A 27,552-nucleotide genomic window follows, 5' to 3' on the forward strand; every position below is an offset into this window, starting at 1 on the left:
CTAATGCGCATCTCTACAAAATCACCAAAACTGTTAAAATCAAAAGTTAACTTGTGAAACTCTAGGGGTCAAATTCAAGTTGGACCCAGTCATTTTCACAACTTTCATCTCAACAATTTTCACATTCAATACATTGTTTTATCTTGTTCTGTCAGTTTTTGCTGCATAACTACATTGAAATTGTCTAATTGATGCTTGTAGTATATAAGTATAACGTAAAGTATGTATTATTTTGGCTTAAATATTTAATCGGTCACTGTAATTGTTCTAATTTTTGGTTTTAGTTTCTGCAATTTTTTTTTTTGGTTTTGGTCTTTGTAAAGTATCAGGTTTCGGCATTTATCATTTTCAGCTTGAATTCTACATAGCTATCATGTTGGGGCAATGTCTATGTCAGAGATTTGGCCCCCAAATTGTTCGCTACTTCCTAATAATAATAATAATAACAACAATGATAACTCTATATGATTAACGTATATCACTTGTATAAATCTCTCTTAAACCTTAGAACTTTATACAAATCCACAAACAAACTAAATTAGTATTATTTGTAGATATGTCTTCTGCAGCATTACTTGTTTTCCTTTTCTTCACTTTCACATACCTTTTATTCAAATTCTTCTTGCATCGAAAAAAAACCACCATAAATCATAAAAAGCCACCAGGTCCACCAACCCTACCGATTATCGAAAACCTTCACATATTAGGCACTCTTCCACATCGAAAACTTCAAACACTTTCCAAAAAATATGGCCCAATCATGTCCTTACAACTTGGTCAAGTCCCAGCTGTTATCATTTCATCTTCAAAAGCAGCAGAACTATTCCTCAAAACCCATGACATCGTTTTTCCGACCAAAGATTCAAGCAACTGAGCTCATGGGTCACGGTTCTAAAGGGTTGGGTTTTTCTGAGTATGGTCCTTATTGGCGTAGTATGAAGAAACTTTGCACGTTGAACCTTCTCAGTGCTTCCAAAGTTGAGAAGTTTGCTCTTGTTAGAAAAGAGGAGTTGGGTGTTTTGGTTAAATCATTGGAGAAAGCTGCTTTGGCGGGTGAGGTTGTGAATATTAGTGAGGCTGTAGAAAATCTTGTTGAAGATATTATGTATAAGATGATATTAGGTAGAAGTAAGTATCAGCAATTTGATTTGAAGAAGTTGGTTCAACAAGTCAAGATTTTGATTGGAGCTTTTAACATTGCTGATTATATTCCTTGGTTAGGGGTATTTGATCTTCAGGTTAGTATTAAATATTGATCAAGTTCTATGTTTAAGTGTGGTAAATATGGTAATCGTGCAATTTTGTTCCCTCCATTTTTTACTAGATCAAAAACAAAAATTGATTTATTTTTATAACCAATTTTGTTTTCATTTTTTATGTGCTTTCATGATTTTCTTAAAATAAGTGAAAATATTCAATTAGTAATTGACAATATTAATTTAGTTTTTTTTTTTGTTAGGGATTAACACGAGCATTCAAGAAAACTAGTAAAGCATTTGATGAAGTACTCGAGATGATAATAAGAGAGCATGAACAAATCAATAATGTAGACAAAATTCGTAACGAAGACTTCATAGACACACTTCTATCAATTATGCACCAAACCAATGATCTAGAAAATGAACAAAATCATGTCATTGATCGAACCTCTATCAAGGCAGTCATACAAGATATAATTATAGCAGGAATTGATACATCTGCTATCGTAATTGAGTGGGTGTTATCTGAACTTTTAGGCTATGTTTGCGAGTTTGAAGGGGAGGGAAGGGAAAGGCTTCCAAAAATGAAATTTTAAAAAAATATAGAAAAATATTTAACATTTTTGGAAAAAATGATTTTGTTTAAAATGATAAAAGAGTCATTATCATTACTAAATTGTTAAGTTTCAAAATAGTATAACAACCTAAAAAGATATTTGGAAAATTTATATAAGTCATCCAAAATCCTCCAAACCCCTCCTTCAATACAATTTTTGAGTTCCCCATTTTATGGGGTTTTTGGTGATATGAATAAAATCAAACCCTCCAAAACCCTTCTACCCAAAATCTTTTTATTCCCTTCACCTAATTCTTTCTGTTTTCCAAAGTCCTCTCCTCCCTTCCCCTCCAAACTCACAAACAAAGCCTTAAGGAATTCAAGAGTGATGAAAAACCTTCAAGATGAGATACAGAATGAAGTAGGACATAAGAGAATGGTTGAAGAGAAAGATTTGAAGAAGTTAAGTTACTTAGATATGGTGGTCCATGAGATATTAAGACTTTATCTCGTTGGACCTTTATTAATCCCTCGTGAATGTAGAGAGAATATAACAATTGATGGCTATTTTATAAAGCAAAAAACATGAGTTATAGTAAATGCATGGGCCATAGGGAGAGATCATGATGTTTGGTCACAAAATGCTGAAGAATTTTATCCCGAAAGATTTATTGACAAGAAAATGAATTTTTATGGACAAGAGTTCGAGTGTATACCATTTGGTTCTGGTCGGAGAGGTTGTCCTGGAATTCAACTGGGTTTGATTACGGTAAAACTGGTTATAACTCAATTAGTGCATTGTTTTAATTGGGAACTCCCGAATAATATTACTCCGTCCAATTTAAACATGGAAGAGAAATTTGGACTCAGTATACCAAGAGCTCATCATTTGCAGGCAATACCGAGTTATCGTATGACAAATGATGATAAATTTAAATAGTTTCAAGATGAACAATTGTATATTATCTTAAATAAATCGTGTCAAATTATAAGTTGTTTTACCGAATGTTATAATATAGCAATTGCTATTTAATCCTGATTAGTTATTTGTAGAGAAAATATCGCTAACCAACTTAAGACCAATAATCTTATAAATGTACACGAACCATACTTTTATGCGATAAGAGTTGAATAAATAATTCTCAATTTTTTACTTTTAGTTTTTGTTATGATTCCACTATCATGAGTGAAAAAGGTTTTGCTGCACACTTGTCAACATGGTATCATAGAGTAAGATTACTTTGATATCCCCTATCTTATTTATCCATTCACATCACATTCCTATTGGATCCCCATATTCCATTCTTATATTGCATGTTAACTAGTTTCTCCCCGACCAACAGAAATTAACTTACAAGCATCACCCAGAATTCTCAAATATGTTAAAAAACACGAACACAAAGACTGATATTCAGACACAATTCTCATAACACTGACACAATTCCAGTTTTAGGAAAGATGATACTATTTAGCCTTTATTTTTCAATTTGTTATAACTTTCCTTTAGTTTGTTGCAACTAATTGGTAATTAATCTGTTACTTAGACTTATTATATGGATGAAAATGTTACCAATTATAGAAAATATATATTAAGGTGTGGTACTCGTATCATTTAACACATTTGGATATGAGATAAAGACATAGAAAGGCAACGTAACACAGCCACTCATATGGATATCAAAACCACTAGTTTAGAGATGAGATCAACTTGGAGTTCTATATAACGTCCTTAACCTTGTTACTTCACTCACCCAAACCAAAACCATTCATTTGTAAACATGTCTTCTGCAACAATACTTTCTTTCCTTCTCTTCACTTTCACATTCACTTATCTTTCATTCAAACTTTTCTTGCATCTAAAACAAAAACACAAGAAGCCACCAGGTCCACCAACACTTCCTATAATCGGAAACCTTCACATGTTAGGTACACTTCCACATCGAAAACTTCAAACACTCTCCAAAAAATACGGTCCAATCATGTCCTTACAACTTGGTCAAGTACCAACTGTTGTCATTTCATCTTCAAAAACAGCAGAGTTATTCCTCAAAACACACGACATCGTTTTCGCAAACCGACCAAATATTCAAGCATCTAAACTCATGTCTTACGGTTCCAAAGGGGTGGGGTTTACTGAGTATGGTCCTTATTGGCGTAGTATGAAGAAACTTTGCATTTTGAAACTTCTTAGTGCTTCCAAAGTTGAGAAGTTTGCTCCTATTAGAAAAGAGGAGTTGGATGTTTTGGTTAAATCATTGGAGAAAGCTGCTCTGGTGGGTGAGGTTGTGAATGTTAGTGAGGCTGTGGAAAATCTTGTTGAAGATATTATGTATAAGATGATATTGGGTAGAAGTAAGTATGAACAGTTTGACCTAAAGAGGCTGGTTAAAGAAGCAATGCTTTTAATGGGAGCTTTTAATCTAGCTGATTATATTCCTTGGGTCGGCCCTTTTGATCTTCAGGTATGTGTGCATGTGTATAAAACTTTTCTCTACTTCTTTATAGACTTGTTGCTTTTTATATTAGCTAGTATATATAACAAGTTTTAAATAAAGTTGTACCTAATAATTACTATATAAATAAAGCTGAAGAAAAAGAAAAAACAACCCAGCTTGATATCATAAACACATATCAAGAAGTATCTGGTCAAAAGATCAATTTCAACAAATTAAAGATGATGTTCAGTAGATAGCGAGGATAAAAATTAAACAATTGATGGCCAATTTTTGATGGGGAGATAGTGAGGATAAAAAGAAAATTCACTGGCAGAATTGGGAAAAGCTAAGTAAACCTAATTTGGAAGTAGGTATGAACATTAGAACTTTGAGGTGGAAACCCTTCCTAGTATAAAACCCCAATATGAATATGAGATGAGGCCCAATTAATAATATTTGGTTTTTTGGTTTAAGCAAATTATAAACAAATGTTTAGTGATAACCTTTTTTAAAGGGTGTTTATAATTACAAATATAGAGAATAAATAATTAAATATTATTTTAAGTGTTTTAAGTATTTTATTATTATAATATTTAAGGTACTAAAAGTATGTGAAAATTGTAAAATAAAATTTGAGAACCACTTTATCTTATAAGAAAAGGCATTAATAGATTTTTATTAAAAACTGTTGATTTATATGTATAAGACTTTTTATATTAGATTTAATATTTTTTTGTCACATATTAGATTTAATATATGTATAATACTTTTTATATTAGATTTAATATTTTTTAAAGACTTGAGAGATCAATAAAATACTTTTTAAATTAAGCAACAAAAATGAATATCAAAGTTAATATAAAGGACCAAAAAAATTAAACCTTTATATAAAGACATTAATAAAAAAAAATACAAACTATTAGAGATTAAACTCTAAATGAACAACTTACACCATCTATCTCAACTAGAATATACTGGTTGAAATATCTCCGCAACCTTAAAAAAATTGAAATTGTTAGAAATTAAACTTTGATCAATAGTTTTACACCCATCTAATTCAATTAACACGAAATAAGTTAAATAAAATTTAATATAAATAGATTTTAGAATTTTGATAAAAAATGATATGTTTTATAGTCCCTAAAATATAGAAAACTTGTTTGTAATATTGGCCTTTAAAGTACTTATTAGTATAGTGTTAAATTTGTAAAAGGGTCTTACGAGAGCGGGAGATGTACCGCCCTTAGGAAGGGCCACAATCATGTGTCGCCCTTGGGGAGGTATCGCCTTGCCCCAATATTTTCCTCTCGCCCGATACTGGGAAACGTGGGATAAGACGTTCCACGAGGGTCAACAACTGACCCACGTTTTCCTAGCCAATAGGGATTCAATGTTCTACCATACATCATAATATACCTACTAAGGCCTCTGCCTTTACATGGGTAACATGCACACCTGTACTTTTTGACCAGTGCAGTGGCGCCCACGATGGGGCTCTAGAAAAACTAACCTGAGTCACGCCTCTCTCATTCTCACCATTCCACCACCCCTCCGAAGATAGCTGACAAAACTCTATGCTTTAATATAAACATCATAGCCAGAGGTTTGTTTAGTGGAGGTAGCTCTAGCTCCTCCTGAAACAAAAATGAAAGGCGGATGCTTGTTACAAGTGTAATATCTTCTGGTTTCCCCATGAGAGCCCATGGGGAAATAGGAGTTAACATCACCTTTTTCAACAAGGAAGACGTTGGAGTCAACCCTTATGATAATGACCCTATGGTCATCAGTGTGCAATATGGCAACTAGGATATCAAGCGAGTCTTGATTGATCTTGGTAGCTCTACGGATGCCTTGCTCTATAACTCTTTCCAAAAACAACAACTCAATCCCAATAACATCAAAGTGTTTAGTGGCTCATTAATAGGACAGTTAAGTGAGATGGTACAAGTAAGGGTCCATGTGACCCTAGAGACTACATGTGATCCTAGAAACTTCATGTGCTAAGTGCGAGAACTTTAAGGAGATTGACGTTATATACATCATTTTGGATGCCATGAAACCATATAACTTCATCTTGGGATGAACCGCCATCAATTCACTAGGGGATCTTATTTCCACTCTGTACTTATTCCTAAAATACCTGCTGCCTGAAAGATGAATTGGTACAATTTAAGAAGACCAGCAGATCACTCAACAATGTTACTAGAGTACTATGGCGACAAAGAGGTAAGAGCTCTCCCTTGTTTGCGCCCCATTTTCTAAAGTTCCAAATACAGACCTCGATTGTTAGGATCACATGTTGGACGAAGATTTTGGAAGGCTCACGCCCACAAAGCACTTAAAGGAGGTTCAGTTCTTCCCTTTGCTTCACCAAGTGACCAAGATAGATACTTCTCTTATCGAGGAAGAAGAACACGAGCTAGTCACCAAGTCGTTAAAAACATCAACTTGTTTTCCTGGGCCTTTGTGGACATGCTTGGAATAGACACTAGGGCGGTGAGCCACTGCCTAGCCATCCACCCCTCTGTCAAACTAGTAGTCTAGAGGATGCGAAAAATTGGCGAGGAGAAGAGGGTCTCCATTGACGAGGAATTAGGAAAGCTATTTAATGTCGAGTTCATTACAAAAAAAACCCAACCTAGCTAGCCAAAATGGTTTTGGTAATAAAATCAAACAAAAAATGGCACATGTGTATGGACTTCACTGACATAAACACCGCATGTCCAAAGGAACTGTATCAACTACTAGGCATTGATCTCCTTATCTACAGATCCTCATGATACCGCATGTTAAGATTCATGGATGCATACTCATGGTATAACTAGATCTGGATGGATCCACCGCCTACACCTAACACAACCTTCATCTTGACTCATGGAAAATAATACTACAATGTCATGCCTTTTGGCCTCAAGAATGCTAGCGCCACATACCAGCGACTCGTGGATGATGCGTTTGTCTATCAAATAGGGCATAACATGAAGGGCTACATAGACGAAGTGATATTGAAAACTATTGAAAGGCTCAACCATGCTGAAGACTCGGGGGATGTCCTATAGCTAGTCTGAAAATATGATATGCGCCCAAATTCTGCCAAGTGCTCTTTTAGAGTTCAAGCTAGAAAATTCTTGGGGTTCAAGCAAACGAAAAAGAGGCATTGAGGCCAATTTGAATAAATGTCAGAAATTCATGACCATGATAAGCCTTATAAACGTCAAAGAAGTATAACAGCTTACAGGTCACCTCACTGCCTTATACCGCTTCCTCTTGTGCGTAAGCGACAAAGCCTTCCTTATTTTTTCTGCCCTGAAGAAGAAAGAGAAGTTCGAATGGACTGCTGAGTTTGAAGAGGCTTACTTAAAGGTGAAGGCTTTCCTCTCATCACCTTACATCCTCACTCGCTTGAGATAAGAGTCACTACTGCGCCTCTATCTCTTGGTTATAGATTAAGCGATAAGCTGAGTCCTCGTCCAGGAGACTGACAAGGAAAAAAGGCCCGAGTATTTCATAATAAAGATCATCAAAGGCACTAAAACACGTTATTAGAAGATTAAGAACCTGGCACTTGTTATTGTCTTCACGTTGAGGAAGTTGATACCTTATTTTCAGAACCACAAGATGTTTATTAAAACCAACTATCATGTTCGATAACTCTTGAAGAATATGAAATCCAATATGTCCCGGGGGAAGCATTTAATCACATGCTCTGGAAGATTTTATGGCCTAATTAAACTCCCTTGTAGACGAGGAAATGCCCTTAGAGTAAGCGCTATCAATTGATTGCATCTCGATTATGAAAGGGAGCGTCGCTAAGATAGTCTTGGAGGGAGTTGGCGACATACCCATCGAGCAAGCGATGAAGTTCAAGTTCAACGCTAACAACAATCAGACACAGTAAGAGGCCCTTATTATTGGCATGGTTCTCGCCTTTTAGGTGAGAGCTTCCAGACTGAAAGCCCATAACAACTCCCAATTAGTCTCTTACCAAGTCTCGGGAAATATCAGACAAAAGAGTCCCATCTAATAAAATATCTGTAAAAGGTAAGAAGTTTATCCTCTCGTTTTACTTCCTTTGAAATAAAACATGTTCCCCGCAAACACAACTTCAGAGCAAACCTTATGTTCAAGTTTGCCACCTCGAAGACAACAAGGTTTAACATAACACTAACCCAAGAGACTAATGCCTCCCTTAGCATTAAGGCGAGTGAGGTATACTCCCTAGAAGTTGTCCCTGAGTCTAGCCAGATGTCGCCCATAGCGTTCATGTAGGCGGATGAATTTCCACTAGTTGATGAGGAAGCAAGTAGAATTCGAAAGCAAACTACTAAGTACACTTTTCTCTCAAGAAAACTTTATAAAACATGGAGAGTTTATCCCATGATACGGTGCCTGGGCGACCAGGAAACCACCCTTGTACTCGCAAAAGTACATAAAAGAGATTACATCAATCACATTGATGGAAAAACCCTTACCGACAAGCTGCTAAGGAAGGGATATTATTGTCCTACTTTAATGACGGATATCGTTGCCTTCATCAAGAAGTGAGACCAGTGTTAAATTCTCTACCACCAAGGAAACTCCGTTTTCCATGGTATATGAAGTGGACCCCATGCTGCTTATGGATATTGACACACCCTCGTAGCGATGATACCAATTTTATCAAGAGGTATACAACGCCAGATCGGAATATGTGGTGAACCCGATCGATGAATTGAGAGAAGTCTCCCATGTTCGAGAATTCACATCCAAGTACAGAGCCGCCAAAAGATATAACTCCAAGGCCAATCTAAGGGAGATGCAAGATGGAGACTTGGACTTAAAGTAGGTGATCCTGTCGGCAGATCAAGGAAAACTAAAACCCAATTAGGAAGGGCCATATCGCATATTCAAGAAGCTTCATCACGAGGCATACAAGATGCAACTTTTAGAGGGGGCAAATCCTATCCAGAACCTATAACACTCTCAATCTAAAGTATTATTATAGTTAGGCTGTTGTAGTTTCTTAGCAGACATGATTAGTTATTTATGAACAATTTTCATAATATTTATGACTAATAAGGATATCTTTCAATGCTTTATGTTGGACTTCATGATGAAGATATTTGTCGCCTTTTAAGGCAACGTTTTGTAAGTTGGACTTCATGGAGAAGATCCTTTCCGCCTCTTAAGGCAATAATTTGTATGTTGGACTTCATGATGAAAATCCTTTTTGCATATTAAGGTAATATTTTGTATGTTGGACTCCATAGTGGAGATTCTTGTCGCCTCTCAAGGTAATACAAATAAGTTATCTAGCTCATCTCCTAAGGGACTTAGAGTTTCCTCGGGCGAGGCCAAGACATATAAATCTCTCCCAAGAGGCACTACGAAGTCTTTCGTAAGAGACTTAATCTTAATTCTTGTATAAAGGCTTGATAGAAGTCTCACCTAAGAGGGTAAATGACTCACCCGAAGGACTTATTGTCTCATCAGTCAAGCATCACATAACTTCATATGAGGGTCTAAGATCCCCAAGATATCTTAATCCTTTCTGAAGGGACTTAGAGTATTCTCAAGTGGTACCTAGAAGTATAAATTATGCCCCAAGGGCGTGTTTGAAGTCTTGCCTAAGAGACTTAGTCTTAAGTATTTCTCGAGGGCTTATTAGACGTCTAACCTTAGAGGTTCAATTCCTTGGTTGAAGGACTTATTGTCTCATCAATCGGGCTTCACATAACTTCGTATGAGGGACTAAGATCCCTAGGCTATATAACTCCTCACCTGAGGGACTTAGAGTTTTCTCGGGTGGGACAAAGATATAGAGATTTCGCCCAAGAGGTATAGCTTAAATGTTGCCTAAGAGGCTCAGTCTTAAGTCTTGTTTGAGGTTTTGATAAAAGTCTCACCTAAGAGGATCAATGCCTCATCTGAAGGACTTACTGTCTCATCGGTCAAGCTTCACATAACTTTGTATGAGGGACTACGATCCCCAGGCTATCTAAATCCTCGTTTGAGGGACTTAGAGTTTTCTCTGATGAGACTAAGACATATAAATCTCTCCTAAGAGGTGTGACCGAATGTCATACCCCAAAATTTGCCCACTATATTTCAAGATAGTTGGGCTCAGATAGTCTCCACAGGCTCATACAATCTCTAACTGAAAGCATGATTCATTCTCCTCCTAAGCAATAAAGGCCAAAACTAGGGTTTGAACTTTCTCAAGGTTAAATCAAAATCTAAGATCTCAAGTGGGCTCCATGGCCTCTCATATGCCTCAAAGGACTCTCATGCCAAATTTCAAGCCTTTATTCACAGGATTGCTCACTCAATTGCTCAAATGATCAACAATCGATTAGTTTAACCTAAAAGTCAACTATGGTCAAAACACAGTCAAAACTCCTGATTTTTGGGCAACATCAACATTTTCATGTTATATTCATCATTTGATCAAAATTTGATCATGATTCATCAGGAAAAAGGTCCAAAATCATCAAAAGAGGAAGTTACTAAATTAAGGTTTTAAGGTGAAAGTCAACTGAACTTTGACTGATCATAACTCTCGCATAGTTCATCAAAAATTGCCCAACCAAAGCCTATTCTCAAGTAAATTTCATTATCTACAACTTTGATGTTGGGTCCAAAGTCAAGAAATGCACCAGTTGAAAGATACAAGCTAATACATTATAGGTCCTTTTGAAAGACAACAAAAAGACATTTTTTCTCAAAGGATGGTAAATGAACATGGTAAACTCAATGAAGGTGAAACCAAAAGGATCTTTCAGAAGACTCTTTGAGCTTTCTAAAATGTACAAGAACACCTTCATATGATAAAAAATGAGGGAGATATGATTGGTACAAGTTGGTCGATTTTCAAGAAAAGTGTGAAAACCTAAGTGGCCAAATTCAAAGTTTTGAGCAATGGGCCATAATTTGTGAATCACCCACAAAATTCCAAGCTTATTAAAGGCCCATATGTCATTTGGATATTTATTTTATGATTTTATTTATTTATTTTTGGATTTATTCATTTTAAATTTACTATAAATCAAATAAAATCAAAATAAAATAAAATCAAATCACACAAAAACTTTCCATTCATGTAAAAGTGTCCAAGTACATCCCATGGCCTCATTTACACGTGAAAAAAAGGGCATCAAAATAGGATTCAATTGGAAAAAGGAAGGTTTTCATACATATTCAAAACAAAATATTTTTCAATAAAATCTCTTGATCTTTCTCTAATCTTTTGACCTAATTTCGTCCCATATATAATCATAAGAGTGCAGCCTCACAAAGGGATGAAAAAACCCTAGCCACCACAAGCGCTTCAAACTAGCAAAAATCTCAAAGAACTTAAAAATTTCGTGCTCCTAGTTGAAGTCTTTTTCGAGAGCAAATAACCATCAGGATCTCTTCAGCAGGTAATATAGATTGTCAATGGATGATTAATGCAGCCCCATGACGTGTGGAGCGTTGGTCTCATATTCATGTTATTTCCATGCATATTTTATTTTCGTTTACCATGTTTTTGTGCATAATAATTAAATCTAATGCTTTCTTTGAGTTTATGGTGATGTCTGGATAAGCTTAGAACTATTAAACCGAAGCTTAGATGCACGAATCAAAATCCACCATGCTTAGGGCAAAACGTGTGGAGCTCTCGTTTTTCATGCTACATGCCATGTTAGCAAAAACTAAGTGCACCAATGAACTCAGAGGACATTTTTATGTCGATCTGGGTCCTTTTGTTATTTTCCTAACATTATTTTATTGAGCTTCAAATTTTTGTAAAACAAGAAAGGAAAATTCGCAGGTAAAATCCTAGGTGAAATGACAAGAGAATCCGCAGGTATCGAGGTAGGGGAAGATGAATAGTACCCCTGGAAGATTGACCAACACGCGTGGCCAGTGAACACATTATGATTGGCTGTTCAACGCGTGAGTGGATGCCACGTCGTCCGCTGTTGACTTTTCCCCATAACCATGTGTTTTCATTTATTTTTAATGATGGCTATTTTATTTACAGTTAACATATGCATATGGGTTGGCGTGAGAAGGAAGTGGTAACCTTGGGATGCTTGGTTCGATTCCCAGCGAGCCCCTTTTGTTTTTTCCAGATTTTCTTAGCTTTTTCTTCCCTTGTTTTGCTTTTCCTTTTATTTTCCAATTATCAAATATTAGTTAATTAACCATCTAATGCTCAACTAATCCAAAAATTAACATAAAAATTATGATTAACAAATAACTAGTAGAATTAGGTTTTTAATAAAATATTTTTTTTCATCACTCATAATTTAATTTAATTAGTCTCTTAATTTTCTTTTTTTCTTCTCACCATTAAAATAATTAGTATTATTTAGGTTTTTAATAATTTTAAATATAAGTTTTATTTAGAATTTAATTAATCTAATAAATAACTTAATAATTAGTTTCAAATTTAGGATTTTTAGTGAGTAATTTTAATTTAATTTACTAACAAAACCCCTTTTTATTTTCCTCCGATTTCTTCTCTCATCTCGAAATCCCTTGTATGGCGCGTGTTTTGTTTATTTTATTATTTAGCCATTAGAATGTATATAGGTCAAAATGTAAATATGATAGTAAATCTCTTTACTTTCCCGCACCTTTAATTTTCGTTTTTTATTATATTGTGCTAGATGTATGCTTAAATCAGGGTGTGTATGGTAAGACTGAATCAAACGTTAGCTAACTAAAAATACAAGATAAATCTTAATTGAATACAACACACTTTGCACGCACTCACCCTTAGGGTACGCCCCTCTCGGTTGCCTCTTAGAAATAAGGTTGTGTCTCTCGAATGTAGAGGTACCTATTAGCAAAAATCCCTCGATTAAAAATCATCGCAAAGATCATAAGTCCCTCGATGACCCACGATGTTGCCTACGATGATATGATCTAGTCCCTCAAATGGTTGTCTAACGAAAGATGATTGTCCCTCCGATATTGCTAAAAGGTACCTCTACTTGTTGCCTTCAAACGACCTCGATGACCCTTCGATGACCCGCACGTCCAATATAACAAGGGTTTCCTACTTCTATATAGTATGGATAATCCTGGGAATCGTAAAAAGTATAGAAAAGGACCAAGTAATTAGGGTAGTTCTCTTAACCTGCCTAGCTCAATAAAAAAAATATCTTTTCAAAAACTCTTTCAAAGACGAAGGCTACGCATTTACGCTAAAGTCCTTACGTCCCTTATGCTTCTTTTCAAAACAAACAAAATATGAGCTAAGCAAGTTAAGAGCCCGTAGATAACTACGGATGAAAAGGGTGCTTACACCTTCCCTTTTCATAACTTACCCCCCGAGCCCGTTTCTTTTAAAAAGGGTCTTTTTCTGTACTTTTTACCCTTCCTAACATTGGACAAAATAAAAGTCGGTGGCGACTCATGCTCACCGCAACATTGTTGCATATAAAAACAAAAGTCAGTTCACCGAGTTACAGAATTGGCGACTCTGCTGGGGAGTCTTTAAGAGGGGTTTACCTTAGGGCTTAGTTCATCATAAATGTTTTTAATTGTTTGTTTGTGTGCTTTATTTTTAAGGGTTTGTTTGGGATTGTTTCTGAGTGAAAGATTCTAACCCGAATCTCGAGATACCTTAGGTATGTGGCAATAGACCAAGGAGACTGTACGACATGTATCGTTATGGTTGACCTGGTGGCTTCCATTAGTGCGACGCTTTGGTTTGTCCTGATGGCCCTTGAATATGATCGAGGAGACATTTGGCTACCGCGTGGTGTCACAAGCACTAATTCGCCCTTAGAACCTTAGTTGAACTTGACTTTGGCCTATAGGAAGTAGCGAGATAGCGGGCTTTGGATTCCAGACTGAAGCCGGTTGATACTCGATGCTACACTCATTGAGATTGGACTCTAGGGATGCTTTTGGCTGGCCGATCGAGTGCCATGTTGAGACAATGCCCGCGAGAAAGATCAGGGATATGAGCACCATAGAACCCGGTTACTATTCTAGGACAGGTTGAACCAACTTAACTTCAGTGGGGAGGGTACTTACCTACGAACTTCGAGCAATCCTTTAAACCTAAGGACATTTGTGTGACTTGTTTGTGTGTGCTACTAACCCTTCGATTTCCATGCAGGTTTTTGTAGTAAGACTTGCTCGTCCTTATTATCTTACGTTTTTCCTGATACACTGCATTCGCATAACATCATGACATCATGAGCATAGCATGTTAACTAACCCTTTCAAGGATCTTAGGGATTCAGGGCGCACAATTTCAGGTGCTCTTATCAAGGACTGAATTCCTGTCTAGGGGCAAGAGGATTTATTTTCCTCTAGCCACATGTCTTCCAATTCAAAGACACAATACCTATCAAGGGGCAAGAGGATTTATTTTCCTCTAGCCATACGCCTTAAAATTCAGAGGTATCCTGAATCAGAGGCTATGACCCACTGGACATGGTGAGCTTGATTCTCGTAGAAAGACGTCCAAAATGAAAATTCTTCAGACGAAGATGCAATCAACTCTTTTTCTAAAGCTGCAAATTAAATTTCTTAAGGATCCTTGAAAACATTGCATATGCATATCATAAACATTGCATAACAGGTTTCTATGAACATGAACAGGATACTCATCTTCTTGCTGTTTATTTCAGCTAAGAAAATGAATCATCTCGAGCAATCAGTCAAGGACCTACAAGCACAGAACGCTGAATTCCAAGCCCTGATCCTGAATTTGTCCAAGGGGAAGGAAGAGCTGAAGACACTCCTTACTAAGAAGGAGAAGAAGACCAAGAAGACTGTGGGTGTTCTCAATATGGGAAGAAGATTTCAAGGCCCTCTCAGAAAGGTCAAAGAAATCGAAGAGGAGACTGAACAAGAGGAAGGTGCTAGTGGCAAGACTGATCAAACGAGCAACAACGGTTCTGGAAAGCAAGACGAGGAAGAGGAGGATTACTATGATGACGAAGAGTATCCGGAGGATAAGTACAGACAGTTGGAGGAACGAATGAAGGCTGTGGAAATCCAGAAGATATCAGGACTAGACTTTGAGGAACTAGGGCTCATCTCAGGAGTCGTGATCCCTCCAAAGTTCAAAACTCCGACCTTTGCAAAGTATGATGGAGTCTCTTGTCCCAAATTGCACCTAAAATCATATGTGAGAAAGATCCAACCTCACACCGCTGACAAAATGCTGTGGATCCACTTGTTCCAAGAGAGTTTGTCAGGAACTCAACTCGAATGGTACTATCAGCTGGAGGGTACCAATATCCGCACTTGGGAGGACTTGGCTGTTGCTTTCTATACGCAATACCAATATAATGCTGATCTCGCACCGACTCGTACACAACTGCAGAGTATGTCCATGGGTCCGAGAGAAAGTTTTAAGGAGTATGCGCAGAAGTGGAGGGATTTGGCCGGCAGAGTTCAACCTCCTCTGGCTGACAGAGAGCTAGTCGACATGTTCATGGGTACTTTGACTGGTCCATTTTATAGTTATTTGCTGGGAAGCTCATCAGCTGGATTTACTGACTTGATATTAACTGGAGAACGCGTCGAAAGTGGCATCTGAAACGGAAAGATTCAAGTGGCTACAACTTCTAATGTTACAAAGAAGCCATACAACTGGAAGAATGAATCCAACACTGTAGGGGCAGTCTTGGGCTCAGGTCAAGCGCCAACGCAAAAACAATGCAATAATCAACGCAAGCAGAACGCACCCAAAAGACAATTCACCAAGATCAACATGACTTTGGCCGAAGTGTTACCACAGTTGCTGAAGGAAGGGCTGATTGCATTGAAGGATCCTCCTCTGAAGCCTAATACTTCATCTCATCAATATAATCCCAATGCAAGATGTGCTTATCACTCTGACAGCATTGGACATGACACAAATGATTGTTGGCCATTGAAGAACAAAATCCAAGACATGATTGATGCTGGTGAAATTGAGTTTGATCCTCCTAAGACTCATGTTCCCAATCATGACAAGACTGCTTGACCTCTATAAGGAGGACTTTTAGATCATCAATTTTTACTCGCATTCGCAATTTCTATTCTGTTTGTTTAAACATTTGAATTATGCTAGACATTATTTATTTTAAATAATCATCATCAATGCTTTGCTTGTGTTTGTCTTGAATTATTTCTTCTCTTATTAATACAATAAAACTTTGTTTTACTTTGTTTCCCCTTATGATATTCAAACTCTCGTTAAAATTGTGAGCCTTTCGAGGGAGGATGACGAAAACGATACCGCAACCTCATACAGTATGCTTTTGAACAGACTGTGCTGACGATGTACAGGCATTGTTTCAATTCCTAAACAGTGGAGATATAAGGATGATAATCCCTCGTCAACCCCTTTGAGCCTAAGAAGTGGAAGTTTTATTTCTCGTACAGATTAAAACCTTGATCATAACCTGGGGCAGGGTAGTTACTCAGTTAACTCAATTATATTAACTGTTGTTTACATAAATAATGATGGGTTCCCGCAACCATTAAGTCAGGCAGTCAATGTTGTACCCCAAAATTTGCCCACACATTTCAAAAATTCAAAACTATTTCAAAAATTGGGTTTTATAAAAATCTTGGGTTCATTTACACTGACATCCTGAATTTTATAAATATTCGATTTAAAGTCTATTTTAAAATATAGTAGTTTACTCTTAAATTGCTTATATTTTAGTAAATAGAAAAATACTAGCTGATGCTTCATACACTTTCAATTGGTTTTTTATTTCAAATAATTAACATAGCACAATTGGTAAGAAGGAAAGGCTTGCATATTAAAGGTCACGGGTATGAATCCCGCTGGGTGCATTTTATCAGTTTTTTTTAACTATTTTTAATCTTTTTTGCACCTAGACGAACCTGGACACAAGTACGTCCATGTTCTCAATCTTGGTCATCAAGAAAGGTCCATGGGCCTTTGGGTTGAATCATTTCCTTTTTAGGAGTGGTTTTAACCTAATTCTATTCTATAAATAGGGTACTCTCCACCCTCTCTTTTCATCAACAACTTTTCTAACCCTGACTAACAATTTTCTAACAACTCTCACAATTTCATTCACACATTTTTCAAAACCCTTTAAACACTTTTACGTTTTTCACTAACAATTACCAACAATCATCCACACTTTTACTGTCACAAACTGTTTCTAACTTTTTTTTAATCTCTTCTCAAAAGTTTTCATTATCTTTTGATTTTTGGCCGATGATTTTTCATATGAGGCCCCCGTTTATTTTTAATTTTAATTTGTTAGTCCTTTTAACCATATGATGAATTCTGATGGTCGTTTATTTTAAAACTAACAATTTTTTTCATGTTTTTAAAACTAATAATTTATTCATGTTTTTTGTCTAACTATTTATAATTTTTTACCGTAAAGTAAATTAACTACCTGCTATCTCACTAATTTCATAAACCAGAACCATCGTTGAAAACATATTATTAATTTTTGTACAAAATTTGTTTTAATTATTTTTGCAGAAAGAAGAAACCTGTTTCTAACATCACCACAACCTCACGTACTTTTAACCTCACATCAGAAAATACAAGAATCACTCAAAACACAAAAAAACCTTCATCATAATATCTCAACCTGTAAATAATACACAAATTCAAAGTTTTAACTATTGAATCACCATAAGCCAACATTCATAAACAAAAACAATTCATAACAATTCTCATTTAACACAGCAGTTACACAGCGTTCTAAACAAGACTATAACACCATGATCTGTACAAATGTTTGTTTGTCTCCTTTTTTGTTTTTGTTGTTGCAGGAAAAGAAGTTGAAGAATCGGAAGCCGTCCACCGAGACGAAGCCGCTCAGCTCTCATCCCTCCACCACCGTGAAGGCCGCCCTCGACCTCCTTCGATCACAACGCCCTTCATCGCTTCCTCCCGTTAGCATCATCACTATTCAATCGCCGACGAAGGACACGACAAACCAAAGCCAGCGCGTGATCTCCTCCCTCCGATCTGCAACTGACGCGGTCGAACCACCTCACAACACCGCAAATCGACGGCAGATCTACAAGCCACCGCTTTGATTCAATAAGACAGAGACACAACCGCGACTCATTCCACATGCCAACCGGAACCACCGGCCATGACCAACAACAAAAAATCGCAAATCCACGATGTCGGTGCTGCCATCTCCACCGACTCACACACCGGCACGACCACCACCAAAGTTGTGACTACGAACCGATCCGATACCTCCGCAGATCCCGCGACGCCTTTGTCAATCTGATCCAACACAACACATCACTTTTCTGATCTCTTGCATTTTTTACCACTTGTGTTCACTAATGATTCTAATTGTTTGTTTGTGTTTTGATTAATAGAGAAGCATTCATTAAAAATGGAGGATGAAATTTTGATAAGAGCAAGGGAAAGTTGGATCAAAGGAGGAAGAACAGAAGGCGGACAAGATGTTCCTCCATGTTTCTTTGTTTCAAATCGCAATGGGCTTGGAAAAAGTTAAAGCCCAGTCAGTTGAGTCCTATTCCCATTGTGTTATAATTTAATTAATCTTTAAACTAACATTTAACTATTAAATTGATCACTACTAATTAGAATTAGGATTTAGTTTCATCAATTAATTAGTCAGGTTATTTTAGTTAATTAATATTTAGGTACCGTAAAAACCATAAAAATGCAAAAATAATTAGCTTTCTTAGGATTTAATTAATTTTTTTGACATAATCTCGAGTTAACTTAATTAGGATTTAGCTTTTAACTTTTAGGGTTTAATTTAAACATTAGGTTAGTGTATAATTAATTTACTCCTTTAATTAATTTAGAATTAGATAATTATTTAGAATTAAGTAAATAATTAGTAATAGGTTATTTTTGTTACTTAAGAAAAAAACATTAATCCTAATTTTCTCAACTCTAATTTTTCTCGATTCTTCTTCTCATCTCATACTCTCCAATGTTTGACGTATGATTGTTTTAATTTCTGTCTTTTATTTACCTATTCATTTATTCATTTAAATATTAGCAATCGATGTATAAGTTGCAAGGTATTTTTGATGTAATAGTAATTAGGTTTTTTCCTTTCCGCGCTCCTATATCTTATTTAGATGTATGCTTAGGATTGTATGACAAGATAATAACTGAACATAGCTCACTAACTCATGATTAAATAACTAAATTAACACACTTTTTCTTCAAACACTATGCCTTTCAAACAAAACAAAATGAGTTAAGCAAACTAAGAGCCCGTAGATAACTACGGATGAAAAGGGTGCTAACACCTTCCCTTTTCATAACTTACCCCCCGAGCCCGTTTTCTTTAAAAAAGGTCTTTTTCTGTACTTTTTACCTTTCCTAACATTGGGCAAAATAAAAGTCGGTGGCGACTCATGCTCACCGCAACATTGTTGCATATAAAAAATAAAAGTCAGTTCACCGAGTTACAGAACTGGCGACTCTGCTGGGGACGCTTTCGATTAAAAGAGGGGTTACCTTAGAGTTTAGGATTCACTTTAATTGTTTGATTTGTTTGCTTTATATTTCAAAGGCTGTTTTGGGTATTTACTTGTGTGAAAGATCCTAACCCGGATCTGAGAACCTTAGGTAAATGGCATGAGACCAAGGAGACTGCACAGCGTATACTGATGTGGTTGAACTGGTGGCCATCGTTAGTGTGACACATTGGTTTGTCCTGGTGTTCCTTGGGATCCGACTCGAGGAAACACTTGGCTGCTGCGTGGTGTCATTAAGCACTAATTTGCCCTAGAACCTTAGTTGAACTAAACTTTGGCCTTTTAGAAAGTAGCGAGATGGCTGGCTTTGGTTCCGACTGAAGTTGGTTGATACTCGAAGCTACACTCATATGGACTGGACTTTCAGGACCTTCTCGGTTGGTGATTCGATTGCCGAACTGAGATAAGCGCCTTCGAGAAAGGTCAATGATATGAGCTCCCTAGAACCCGATCTTTATATAGGACAGGTTGAGCCAACTAAACTTCAGTGGGGAGGGTATTTACCTATGAACTTCATGCGAGCCTTTAAACCTAAGGACATTTGTGTGACTTGCTTGTGTGTGCTGCTAACCCTTTGGTTTCTTCGCAGGATTTGTTTATACCCTAACCGTTTGGTTTCCTTGCAGGATTTGTTTATACCCTAACCGTTTGGTTTCCTTGCAGGATTTGTGTGTACATTAACAACTTGAACTCTTTGCAGGACCTACTCATCCTTATCACGTAACTAACCTTTTTCAAGGATCTCAAGTATTTAGGCGTGCAATTCCAGGTGCTATCATCAAGAGCCAGATTCCTAACAAGGGGCAAGAGGATTTATTTTCCTCTAGCCAGATACCTTCAAACTCAAAGGTACAGTTCCTATCAAGGGGCAAGAGGATTTATTTTCCTCTAGCCATATGCTTTTAAACTCAAAAGTAACATACCCTGAATCAGAGGCTATGACCCACTAGACATGGTGAGCTTGATTCTTATAGAAGGACGTCCAAATATGAAAAGTTAAAGTTCTTTAAACGAAGCTGCTATCAACGGACAAGCCTCTCATCTTCTAACTATTTTATTCTCTCTGGAGCTGGACACTTGCAACTCTTGTGTGACTTCGTCAGAATCTTCTCCCTAGAAGTAATATGCAGGTTCAGATACGAACGCTTGGTTTGGTTTCGACTCTGGGGCACTTGGTAAGTCGATCGATAATTGTCAGCCAGTCCGAGACAAGATTCAAGACCTAGTTGATGCAAAGGTTATCACATTCATACCTGCAATCCAGCTTTGAAGTCCTCCTTCGACTCAATGGATCTTCTGAAGCAATAAGTCCATACGGAGAAAATCTCCTCAACGTTGACAATCTCTATATCACCATGCATGTTCATGCGTAATCTTTCTTGTTTTGATTCAATACTGTTTATATGTCATACTTGTTTGTTTTTGAACTATAATAATGATGCATAGCATATGTTTATCTTGAAAAAAAAATTCATTTGCTCTCGCTCTTACATGCTTGTATTTTCTTGTGATGCCAAACTCTCGACGATAAAGCATGATAACTCCGAAGGGAGAATGACGAACACATAATACTCATAATCTCAAATGGTGTGCTTTCGAGTAAAACCCTGTTGATGATGTACAGGCATTGTTTCAAATCCCCAAACACTGGAGATATAAGGAGGTTAATCCCTTGTCAACCCCTTTGAGCCTTGAAGTAAGAGTTTCTTTTCTATATGAAAAACCCTCATATTTAACCCAGGGGCAGGGTAGTGTTCAGTTAACCTGGTTGAGCATTCAAAATTAATCAGGAGCAAGCATATAAGGATACAACAATGGTTATCCTTCAAAAGGTTGAGGAAAAGTCGAGACCGCAATGGTCATCTCTCGCGCAATAAGAGGTCAAATATGACGATACAACAACGACTATCCCTTGTCGACCAAGAAATGAGGCAGTCACAATCTTTCCAACAAATCAAAGACGTCTCAGGATCATACGACTTGCTAAAAAAAAAATAATAAAAAGAACGAATTTTAAAAAAAAAAAAAAAAAAAAAGAAAAGAAAAGAAAGTCCACTAAGTCAATAACTTGAAAACAAATGACTAAGGCAAAAGTTAGGGCATCCCGTTGGACTTCAAACTCAGAATTCAAAAGAATTTGTCCAGGCAAAAGTTAGGGAAACAAAAAAGATCCTCAACAAAAGGGGCAAATTCGTATGTCTATAAATTCAAAATCGTATGATCAGACACCAAGAATAAAAGGTAAGTGACTGCCATGTCCAAACACCTCATCAACTCCTCAATCGTACGTCTCAAGCTCCTCTTGAAGGATGAATGCTCGCGTCAAGTTAACTGAACTTAGGTTGGAGAACATCACGAAGGGGGTGGGCACCAATAAAATTTTGAGCCTAAAAATCTTTTTTTCTAAAAAACCGTCAACCTGGCCACGTTACAACCCTCAAAAGTCCTAATTGAAGCAGGGTTAATTCGAAAGCATACTGTAAACGAGAATACGGTAAACCGACTCCTAGGAGTTTTGCTAAACGCTTGAGTTGGTATCGCACCACCTTTCACACAAAAAAAAAAAAACTCGATGTTTTGACATCCTTTCCAAAAAATCTCTTTTAAACTTCAAGATAAACATGAACTTTGCATTAGAATTATATTTCTCATAATAAACATTCTTTACATATGAACAAGTACTTGACACCAGGAAAGCTTCCATCTTGAACTGCAGATGAAAATTTTAATCTTCTCAAGGGACAAGTTGTCTTCAGAACTCCGTTGAGTTCGAGCGAGAATATCTCAAATACTGATCACCCTCAGGGGCATAAAAAAAGGGTTGAATACCCTTTTGAGTAAGAATTTATATATCTGGGGCAATCAAGTCAAGACTCAAAGACTCTCTCAGAAGTGTTGATCAATCAGGGGAATTCATCCAAACATAGTCGAAACTACCACCAACTTTGACCAATCAGGGGCATTGTTCCCAATTTCATGATACTGGGGCATGCTGCTTATGATAGCACAAATCTCAAAGAGTCCTCCCGACAGACAAAGTTGCTTCAGAAGTGCATTGAAAAGCAGAGATGTCTCGTACGCCTGACTCAGTCAATCAAAAGATTGTATATACAAGGGGCATGACATGTTATTATCTCATTCATCCGAGGAAATCAAGTCAAAATTCTGAGAATATCTCAAAAGCACAAAACAGTTAGAGAGGCAAGCCTATCACTTGGGGCATGTTGCATTAGTCACAAATCTCAGCAAAAGCTATTTAGATACTAGCAGCAGGGTCAGTATCTCCTTCGAAGTTCTAATTCCAGTAATCTCAAGAATCAAGTATACCAGGTTACCGACTCCAGGGGAAGATAGACTTCCCCATGCAAAGGGCCACATATGGATAAGAAAATGTTTTCCAACAACAAGTGACATGGGGGCAATGAAAATTGAAGTCTCAAGGGATCTTACCCACAAAGTTGTTTTCACAACAATATCCCCATAGAGTAATCCTCGAGGAGTTATCTTCAAGTAATCTCTTCCCAACAGAGACTTGGCTCCCCAATACTACAGGCTCTCTGATACAATCTTCTTCTCTAACAGGGTTTATTCAAACTCACTTTTTCCATTAAAGTTGGCACTCACAGTGGAAACTTGGTCAGTTATCCATCTCTCTTATCCCCAATCAGGGCACATCAGGATCAAATCACTCAAGCTACTTTCATCCCCAAGCAGTAATAAAAATCCCCAGCTGGATATCCTCGAATGGAAGACAGGAATTCTTAACACAATCACCTTGTCATCATCTCCAGCAGCATACATAGATTTATTTTCTCAACCAACAATTGCTATACAAAGTTACCAATATGCTTCGACTATATAGTCCATCCATGCATTATTCACAATACATACATAACATACAACATTCTCGTTTATTTCGAGAACCTCATTCACATTACATACATAACATACAACATTCTTGTTTATTTCGAGAACCTCATTACACAATACATGCATCATGACATTGCATAAAAACTTATTTTGCCTTTTCAGGTCATTCCACAATCAAAAGAACATTATCATCCAGATACAGTGCAAAGACGATTGTATCAACAATTCAATCTTAACGCTCATTCAAGACATAAATACGATGCTGATACTTCATTCCAGGTCCTTCTCCAAAGATAATTCAAAGAATTTCTCATCCTTTATAGGAACCTTTCTAGGTAGTCTTTTCTAAGACGTTTATCAACCTTTTTAGGTAGTCTTTTCTAAGACGTTTATCAACCTCTCTAGGTAGTCTTTTCTAAGACGTTTATCAACCTTTCTAGGTAGTCTTTTCTAAGACGTTTATCAACCTTTCTAGGTAGTCTTTTCTAAGACGTTTATCAATCTTTCTAGGTAGTCTTTTCTAAGACGTTTATCAACCTTTCTAGGTAGTCTTTTCTAAGACGTTTATCAACCTTTCTAGGTAGTCTTTTCTAAGACGTTTATCAACCTTTCTAGGTAGTCTTTTCTAAGACGTTTATCAACCTTTCTAGGTAGTCTTTTCTAAGACGTTTATCAACCTTTCTAGGTAGTCTTTTCTAAGACGTTTATCAACCTTGCTAGGTCAGTCTTGTTTAAGACATATCATATCCTTTACAGGAGCCTTTCTAGGCCAGTCTTGTTTAAGGCATGTCGTACCTTTCTAGGTTAGTCTTGTTCAAGACATATCATGGTCTTTCTCGGTAGTCTTCTCTAAGACATATCTCCACCTTTTTTAGGGAATCTTCTTTAACACATTTATCCAATCTTATCTAAGACATCTATTGTCCTTTCAAAGAGCTTCTCAGTTAATCTTCTACAAGACAATTCTTTCCGAGCTTTGTTTAAAGCCTAATTCTCCTTTACATCAGTCAGTGATCTACCCTATTCAGGAACCTCTTCAGGTAGTCTTCTATAAGACATTACGTCATTTTGATGAATCTCCCCTTAAGACACAATCAATGCATATGACTCAGTCTGAAAAGCGCCTGCTTTAGACAATACTCTGTCAACACCTAGATGGCATCTTTAAGCCCATCTCAGACAATCTGTCAACATCTGGATGGCATCTTTAAGCCCATCTCCAGCATCATTACTTCCCACACCGACGAGTGCAAATTTTTGGGCACTTAAGTGTTCAATCCTCTTCCACCTTCAGATCACGAATGGCGAACATGCCAATCTACCTCTTCAGGTTTAAGAAGATTGAACAGGGGCAGCTGTTGTACCCCAAAATTTGCCCACACATTTCAAAAATTCAAAACTATTTCAAAAATTGGGTTTTATAAAAATCTTGGGTTCATTTACACTGACATCCTGAATTTTATAAATATTCGATTTAAAGTCTATTTTAAAATATAGTAGTTTACTCTTAAATTGCTTATATTTTAGTAAATAGAAAAATACTAGCTGATGCTTCATACACTTTCAATTGGTTTTTTATTTCAAATAATTAACATAGCACAATTGGTAAGAAGGAAAGGCTTGCATATTAAAGGTCACGGGTATGAATCCCGCTGGGTGCATTTTATCAGTTTTTTTTAACTATTTTTAATCTTTTTTGCACCTAGACGAACCTGGACACAAGTACGTCCATGTTCTCAATCTTGGTCATCAAGAAAGGTCCATGGGCCTTTGGGTTGAATCATTTCCTTTTTAGGAGTGGTTTTAACCTAATTCTATTCTATAAATAGGGTACTCTCCACCCTCTCTTTTCATCAACAACTTTTCTAACCCTGACTAACAATTTTCTAACAACTCTCACAATTTCATTCACACATTTTTCAAAACCCTTTAAACACTTTTACGTTTTTCACTAACAATTACCAACAATCATCCACACTTTTACTGTCACAAACTGTTTCTAACTTTTTTTTAATCTCTTCTCAAAAGTTTTCATTATCTTTTGATTTTTGGCCGATGATTTTTCATATGAGGCCCCCGTTTATTTTTAATTTTAATTTGTTAGTCCTTTTAACCATATGATGAATTCTGATGGTCGTTTATTTTAAAACTAACAATTTTTTTCATGTTTTTAAAACTAATAATTTATTCATGTTTTTTGTCTAACTATTTATAATTTTTTACCGTAAAGTAAATTAACTACCTGCTATCTCACTAATTTCATAAACCAGAACCATCGTTGAAAACATATTATTAATTTTTGTACAAAATTTGTTTTAATTATTTTTGCAGAAAGAAGAAACCTGTTTCTAACATCACCACAACCTCACGTACTTTTAACCTCACATCAGAAAATACAAGAATCACTCAAAACACAAAAAAACCTTCATCATAATATCTCAACCTGTAAATAATACACAAATTCAAAGTTTTAACTATTGAATCACCATAAGCCAACATTCATAAACAAAAACAATTCATAACAATTCTCATTTAACACAGCAGTTACACAGCGTTCTAAACAAGACTATAACACCATGATCTGTACAAATGTTTGTTTGTCTCCTTTTTTGTTTTTGTTGTTGCAGGAAAAGAAGTTGAAGAATCGGAAGCCGTCCACCGAGACGAAGCCGCTCAGCTCTCATCCCTCCACCACCGTGAAGGCCGCCCTCGACCTCCTTCGATCACAACGCCCTTCATCGCTTCCTCCCGTTAGCATCATCACTATTCAATCGCCGACGAAGGACACGACAAACCAAAGCCAGCGCGTGATCTCCTCCCTCCGATCTGCAACTGACGCGGTCGAACCACCTCACAACACCGCAAATCGACGGCAGATCTACAAGCCACCGCTTTGATTCAATAAGACAGAGACACAACCGCGACTCATTCCACATGCCAACCGGAACCACCGGCCATGACCAACAACAAAAAATCGCAAATCCACGATGTCGGTGCTGCCATCTCCACCGACTCACACACCGGCACGACCACCACCAAAGTTGTGACTACGAACCGATCCGATACCTCCGCAGATCCCGCGACGCCTTTGTCAATCTGATCCAACACAACACATCACTTTTCTGATCTCTTGCATTTTTTACCACTTGTGTTCACTAATGATTCTAATTGTTTGTTTGTGTTTTGATTAATAGAGAAGCATTCATTAAAAATGGAGGATGAAATTTTGATAAGAGCAAGGGAAAGTTGGATCAAAGGAGGAAGAACAGAAGGCGGACAAGATGTTCCTCCATGTTTCTTTGTTTCAAATCGCAATGGGCTTGGAAAAAGTTAAAGCCCAGTCAGTTGAGTCCTATTCCCATTGTGTTATAATTTAATTAATCTTTAAACTAACATTTAACTATTAAATTGATCACTACTAATTAGAATTAGGATTTAGTTTCATCAATTAATTAGTCAGGTTATTTTAGTTAATTAATATTTAGGTACCGTAAAAACCATAAAAATGCAAAAATAATTAGCTTTCTTAGGATTTAATTAATTTTTTTGACATAATCTCGAGTTAACTTAATTAGGATTTAGCTTTTAACTTTTAGGGTTTAATTTAAACATTAGGTTAGTGTATAATTAATTTACTCCTTTAATTAATTTAGAATTAGATAATTATTTAGAATTAAGTAAATAATTAGTAATAGGTTATTTTTGTTACTTAAGAAAAAAACATTAATCCTAATTTTCTCAACTCTAATTTTTCTCGATTCTTCTTCTCATCTCATACTCTCCAATGTTTGACGTATGATTGTTTTAATTTCTGTCTTTTATTTACCTATTCATTTATTCATTTAAATATTAGCAATCGATGTATAGGTTGCAAGGTATTTTTGATGTAATAGTAATTAGGTTTTTTCCTTTCCGCGCTCCTATATCTTATTTAGATGTATGCTTAGGATTGTATGACAAGATAATAACTGAACATAGCTCACTAACTCATGATTAAATAACTAAATTAACACACTTTTTCTTCAAACAC

At 36.5% G+C, this 27,552-nt stretch overlaps 1 protein-coding gene and 1 pseudogene across 1 annotated transcript; both read left to right on the top strand.

The window, feature by feature from the left end:
• Positions 1–362: 362 nt before the first annotated feature.
• The window catches only part of LOC131620736 (uncharacterized), a 41,169-nt pseudogene continuing 13,979 nt past the window's right edge, over positions 363–27,552 (top strand).
• LOC131620735 (uncharacterized) lies at positions 4,211–17,313 on the top strand. Its single transcript, XM_058891901.1, has 2 exons — positions 4,211–12,107; positions 12,196–17,313. The coding sequence occupies exon 2, from the start codon at positions 14,764–14,766 to the stop codon at positions 15,721–15,723; it is 960 nt and encodes a 319-aa protein (XP_058747884.1). The 5' UTR covers positions 4,211–12,107; positions 12,196–14,763; the 3' UTR covers positions 15,724–17,313.

Source organism: Vicia villosa, linkage group LG7 (genome assembly GCF_029867415.1).
Source record: "Vicia villosa cultivar HV-30 ecotype Madison, WI linkage group LG7, Vvil1.0, whole genome shotgun sequence".
NCBI lineage: Eukaryota > Viridiplantae > Streptophyta > Magnoliopsida > Fabales > Fabaceae > Vicia > Vicia villosa.